The 6532-nt window shown below is 39.7% G+C and overlaps 1 protein-coding gene across 1 annotated transcript; it reads right to left on the reverse strand.

The window, feature by feature from the left end:
• Nucleotides 1-733: 733 nt before the first annotated feature.
• Nucleotides 734-1618, reverse strand: LOC107493740 (uncharacterized). Its single transcript, XM_016114797.1, has 3 exons — nucleotides 1550-1618; nucleotides 1259-1447; nucleotides 734-1087 (listed from the first exon to the last, which is right to left on the reverse strand). The coding sequence occupies exons 1-3, from the start codon at nucleotides 1616-1618 to the stop codon at nucleotides 734-736; spliced, it is 612 nt and encodes a 203-aa protein (XP_015970283.1).
• Nucleotides 1619-6532: the final 4914 nt, after the last annotated feature.

Below are 6532 nucleotides of genomic sequence, written 5' to 3' on the forward strand. Positions count from 1 at the left end.
TTTTATGCCAGTTCCAGCGTTTAACGCTGGAAATTCTGAGGCTGATTTGCCACGCCGGTTTGGGCCATCAAATCTTGGGCAAAGTATGGACTATCATATATTGCTGGAAAGCCCAGGATGTCTACTTTCCAACGCCATTGAGAGCGCGCCAATTGGGCTTCTGTAGCTCAATAAAATCCACTTCGAGTGCAGGGAGGTCAGAATCCAACAGCATCTGCAGTCCTTTTTGGTCTCGGAATCAGATTTTTGCTCAGGACCCTCAATTTCAGCCAGAAAATACTTGAAATCACAGAAAAACACACAAACTCATAGTAAAGTCCAGAAAAGTGAATTTTAGCTAAAAACTAATAAAAATATACTAAAAACTAACTAGATTATACTAAAAACATACTAAAAACAATGCCAAAAAGCATACAAATTATCCGCTCATCACACACTTTCCTGCAATTCCTTGAGAAGACGACCGAAGGTTTGAATACTTTGGTTATAAATTTTATTGGGTTTTGTTACTTGTGACAACCAAACTTTTGTACGAAAGGATTCTTTGTTGGTTTAGAAACTATACTTACAACACGATTATATTCTTGTGAATTTCTTTACCGATAGAAATCAGTTGGTCAGTCTTTCTTCTCTATCTTAGACTATGACTAATCATGGTATCTTAGAATAATTCATTGCTTCTCAAATCCAATCATTGCATTTACCTTAACCTGGTGATTGTGATCTATCTGCATCATAAGTTTCCACCACATGAATTAGGACAGTCCTTAACTAGATGCCCAGGTGATCCGCACCGGTAACACAAACCTTGCTTGTTTTTATGCAGCCTACTGTGTCGGTAGTTCTCAGTCCTCTTGAATTCCTGACTCCTTCGTGCCAAATTCTGATGGTGATCTCTTCGGTGGGACTCCTGGTTATCATTCTTTGCCAAAGCTTCGTTCCTCACACATTCTTCAGCTATTCGGGTCTTGTTCACAAGTTCTGAAAGCACCCGGATCTCCATAGGTGCTACAAAGCTCTGAATGTCACTCCGAAGGCCTCCTTCATACTTAATGCATTTCCACTCAGCAAAGTCCTCAGGAGTTCCCTAACAAATCCGTGAGAAATGACACAGTTCCTCAAACCTGCAAGTGTACTCAGTGATGGTCATCTGGCCTTGTTTCAGCTAAAGCAGTTAAAGTTCCTTAGCATTTCTGGCTGAACTGGGAAAGAATTTCTTATAGAATTTTTCTCGAAACAACTCCCAAGATATCACAACCCCATCAGGCTGCAAAATACGCCTCATGCCCTTCCACCAATGCTGAGCTTCACCTTGCAGCTGGTAGGTCCCAAACTCAACCCACTGTTCTTCAGGAACCTGCTGAGCCGGTAGTGCTTGCTCAATGGCTTGTACCCAGTTATCCACATCAATAGGGTTTGAGGTTCCTCTGAAGGTCGGAGGATGAACCTTCAGGAAGGAGGAAAGCGTCATAGGACCATCATCGCCATTGTTGCCATTGTTACCATTATTTATTTGGTTTCCCAGGGCTTAGGTTGTCGCTTGCATCACCGTGGCCATATTCCCTATAGCAGCCATGAAGTCTACAGGATTAGGAATATTCCCTGTCGCTTCAGGCATAGCATTGCCTAGTTTGCCTCTACCTCACCTGCGTCCGTGTCCGCGATTCGACATCTGGTCCCTATACACACCAAGTGATATCAAGTTGATCAGTCTCAATATCACAAGTCTAGTGCTTTAAGTTCCAAATGCATACTCATGGACGTTTGTGCCACATATATCAGTTAGATTTCCTAATAGCACATAGACACATACATAGAGAATGCACAGAAGCATAATCAGTTCATCCTCAGGCTCTATAGGAACGAACTGCTCTGATACAATAATGTAACACCTTACCATACTTAAATCTTATGCTTAAGTCATAAGGCTAAGATAGTAAGGTATTACGACCTCTAGAAAGAAAAATAAATACATAATAGAGAAGAAGATAATATACTAGGAGCCTTGAAACAAATCGGGTAAACAAAAATTACAAAATGAAAAGCGCAACGCTCAAAAGAAAGGATTACTTGCGTGCTAAGAAACCTAATAGAAAATAATAAGGGTAAACCAGAGAGTAAAGGAAAGCCAAGGAATCAGCATAACTAGCCCCTTACTCAGCCTGTGAAGTTAAGGTTGGCCGGAGTATATATATATATATATATATATATATTATCCCTAAAATACACCAAAATACCAAAGTAAACTCCAATCTGTCCCTCAACCTCTAAGAGGAGCAGCCTATACAAGTTACTTGGAGACTAAGCAAAATATACATATACATATATATACACACAGAAATCCAAAATACGCCCAAGAACTACTTCACTTCAAGAATCCAGACACCCAGTGAGGAGCCTCTCGACCTGCATCTGAAAAACAACAACACAGTATGAAATAAGAACCGGAAGTTCTCAGCATGGTAAAAGTGTCACGCGTATAATAAATAAGGTTCTGAGAATGCCATAGGCAATCCTAGAACTCCGTTATTCAGTTATCCAACTCAAGTACTAAACAAAAGCCATAAACAGGGGTAGGTATTCTAAATCTACCTAACTTACTCAATTTTAATTCACGCCTATCACCAAACCATTTATCCATTTCCTCTAAACCTCTATTATCCATAATGTAATAGGAACAAACAACCAAACAAGTTCAAGTACAAGTAATGAACAGATAATACAAGTAGCAAATATACAAGTAGCAGGTGATATATATCAATTAGGCATTCCCAGTTAAGGCATAGCAAACAAAGCACACATATGTATATGATGAATGTTTATCCTATTGGCCGTGAGCTCACGTGTCGGTTATTTTGCCAGAACCCGACACATCTGGTAGCTAATCCAGACATTGGTCTCTAGGTTACGCATCTCCAGGAGGATCATAAACAAAGGAGAGTGCCTTTCCACATCGAAGGAGTGTGCCTTTCCACCTAGCAACCAGAGAAGAATGTGGGGGAAACAATACGAAGGAGAGTGCCTTGCCACCTTTTCCACATCTGCATCACGACAAGAGAGAGAACTTCTGTCCGTAATTTGCCATATCGATCATTTTGGCCACACACAGTCATTCCCAAATCTTATCATTTATCATCATCATTTCCTTACATTCATTCTTTATAGCCATAACAACATGTATTCATTTAGCTTTCACATCATTCTCTTATAATTCATCACGTTTACCCTTTTCGGGTCCCGACCAAACCATTTATCAAACTCTTCTCAATTTTTTTAGTATCAAATAATTTTGAAATCAACCCAATTCTAACATTAAATCAATCACATAACACGAAGATTAATCTTGGACTTTTCGGATCCATGACTATCACTAAGACATCCTCGACACTCTATTTTCTTTTCTCTTTTTAATATAACAAATGAAATTGGAATTTGGAAAACTTTATGTCCAGATGTTAAGCTCAAAATAAGCTTTCTAAGTAATAAAAAACCATAATTTTTTTATTTAACTAGCTTCAGAAACAGAGGAGAAATGCTGACTGCTCTGCAGTGCTTAAAAACATGAAAACAGCAGCAGCATATGATATCTAAAATTTCATATAAAATTCAAATTAAATCCAATAACCTTCAAAATTAATGTGATTCAATTTAACATAACCAGGTTTCTTTTCCAATTGGTTTCAGGCCAAAACCATTTTTAATGAAGGAGTTATGTAACTTGGAAGTTGAGTAACTTTCTGCAGACATCTGTTTTAGAAGCCAATGAACATGTCCTCTTCCAAGTCCCATAACTCACTCATTAAAACATGTACAGCCCTGAAATTTAAATCAAAACTGCTAATCATAATTAATTTTCACCTCCAATTGGTTGCACCTGAATATCCATCCATAATCAGAAGTTATAAACTCTCAGAGTTGCTGATCTAAGAAAACAGAATCTGGCTTTTATTATATAACGCGTCGTATCTCAAAAATTCATATCTTTAAAACCACAAGTCCAACCATTCTGAAATTTTATGACATTAAAATAATAGGAATTAAGCTTTATTTAAAATTGATTTCATTTCAAAATTCATTTTGAAGCATTCGCAGGAGAGCCAACAAGTTACTACTATCTAGAAATTATGCAGTAAAAATTAGATTCCACGACTACTGATGAGCGGATAATTTATACGCTTTTTGGCATTGTTTTTAGTATGTTTTTAGTATGTTTTAGTTAGTTTTTATTATATTTTTATTAGTTTTTATTTAAAATTCACTTTTCTGGACTTTACTATGAGTTTGTGTGTTTTTTTGTGATTTCAGGTATTTTCTGGTTGAAATTGAGGGACCTGAGCAAAAATCTGATTCAGAGGCTGAAAAGGACTGCAGATGCTGTTGGATTCTAACCTCCCTGCACTTGAAGTGGATTTTCTGGAGCTACAGAAGCCCAATTGGCGCGCTCTTAATTGCGTTGGAAAGTAGACATCCTGGGCTTTCCAGCAATATATAATAGTCAACACTTTGCTCGGGATTTGATGTCCCAAACCGGCGTTCCAAATCAGCTCAAGACTGCCCAGCGTTCAACGCCGGAACTGGCACAGAAGTGGGAGTTAAGCTCCCAAACTGGCACAAAAGCTGGCGTTTAACTCCAAGAAAAGTCTCTACACATGAAAGCTTTAATGCTCAGCCCAAGCACACACCAAGTGGGCCCAGAAGTGATTTTTATGTCATTTACTCATTTTTGTAAACCCTAAGCTACTAGTTCTCTATAAATTGGACCTTTTGCTATTGTATTTTCATCTTGGTTCTTCTGGTTCCCTCTCTGGGGCCGAAGCCAATGATCACCATTATCACTTATGTATTTTCAACGGTGGAGTTTCTACACACCATAGATTAAGGTGTGGAGCTCTGCTGTACCTCGAGTATTAATGCAATTACTATTGTTCTTCTATTCAATTAAGCTTATTCTTGTTCTAAGATATTCATTTGCACCCAAGAACATGATGAACGTGATGATTATGTGACGCTCATCATCATTCTCACTTATGAACACGTGCCTGACAACCACTTCCGTTCTACATGCAAACAAGGCTTGAATGTTTATCTCTTGGATTCCTTAATCAGAATCTTCGTGGTATAAGCTAGAATTGATGGCGGCATTCTTGAGAATCCGGAAAGTCTTGAGGAAGACCTCAATGGACGTCCACTGGCCTCCAATGAGTTCCCTAATGAGGAACCATTGGAATCTGAGGCTCACACTGAGACCATAGAGATTCCATTGGATTTACTTCTTCCATTCATGAGCTCTAATGAGTATTCTTCCTCTGAAGAGGACGAAGATGTCACTGAAGAGCAAGTTGCTAAGTACCTTGGAGCAATCATGAAGCTAAATGACAAGTTATTTGGTAATGAGACTTGGGAGGACGAACCCCCTTTGCTCACCAAAGAACTGGATGACTTGACTAGGCAGAGCTTACCTCAAAAGAGATAGGACCCTGGGAAGTTCTCAATACCTTGTACATTAGGCACCATGACCTTCGAGAAGGCTCTGTGTGACCTAGGGTCAAGCATAAACCTCATGCCTCTCTCTGTAATGGAGAAGCTAGGAATCTTTGAGGTACAAGCTGCAAGAATCTCACTAGAGATGGCAGAAAATTCAAGAAAACAAGCTTATGGACTTGTAAAGGATGTTCTGGTAAAGACTGAAGACCATTACATCCCTGCTGATTTCATAGTCCTAGAGACTGGGAAGTGCATGGATGAATCCATCATCCTTGGCAGACCCTTCCTAGCCACAGCAAAGGCTGTGACTGATGTTGACAGAGGAGAATTGATCATTCAAGTGAATAAAGAATCCTTTGTGTTTAAGGCTCAAGGATATCCCTCTGTAACCATGGAGAGGAAGCATGAAGAGCTTCTCTCAAAATAGAGTCAAACAGAGCCCCCACAATCAAACTATAAGTTTGGTGTTGGGAGGCCACAACCAAATTCTAAGTTTGGTGTTAAACCCCCACATTCAAACTCTAAGTTTGGTGTTGGGAGGTTCCAATATTGCTCTGAACATCTGTGAGGCTCCATGAGAGCCTACTGTCAAGCTACTGACATTAAAGAAGCGCCTGTTGGGAGGCAACCCAATGTTATATTTATCTATTTTCCTTTGTTATTTTATGTTTTCTGTAGGTTGATGATCATGTGAAGTCACAAAAATAATTGAAAAAGCAAAAACAGAATGAAAAACAGAAAGAAAAATAGCACACCCTGGAGGAAAAGCTTGCTGGCGTTTAAACGCCAGTAAGGGCAGCAAATGGGCATTTAACGCCTAGTCTGGCACCATTCTGGGCGTTTAACGCCAGAAAGGGGAACCAGACTGGCGTTTAACGCCAGAAAGGGGCACCAGACTAGCGTTTAACGCCAGAAAAGGGCAGCAGCCCGGCGTTTAATGCTAGGATTGGCAGAAGGAGCATTTTTGCTCGCCACTTGGTGCAGGGACGAATTATCCTTGACACCTCAGGATCTGTGGACCCCACAGGATCCCTACCTACCCCACCAT

Source organism: Arachis duranensis, chromosome 6 (assembly GCF_000817695.3).
Source record: "Arachis duranensis cultivar V14167 chromosome 6, aradu.V14167.gnm2.J7QH, whole genome shotgun sequence".
In the NCBI taxonomy this organism is placed as follows: Eukaryota; Viridiplantae; Streptophyta; class Magnoliopsida; order Fabales; family Fabaceae; genus Arachis; species Arachis duranensis.

Coding starts and splice junctions, on each gene's coding strand:
- LOC107493740 (XM_016114797.1), bottom strand. CDS start 1,618: ATGCCTGAAGCGACAGGGAATATTCCTAATCCTGTAGACTTCATGGCT. Junction 1,448..1,549: donor CTATAGGGAATATGGCCACG/GTGATGCAAGCG, acceptor TCCTTCCTGAAG/GTTCATCCTCCGACCTTCAG. Junction 1,088..1,258: donor GTATTTTGCAGCCTGATGGG/GTTGTGATATCT, acceptor CGGATTTGTTAG/GGAACTCCTGAGGACTTTGC.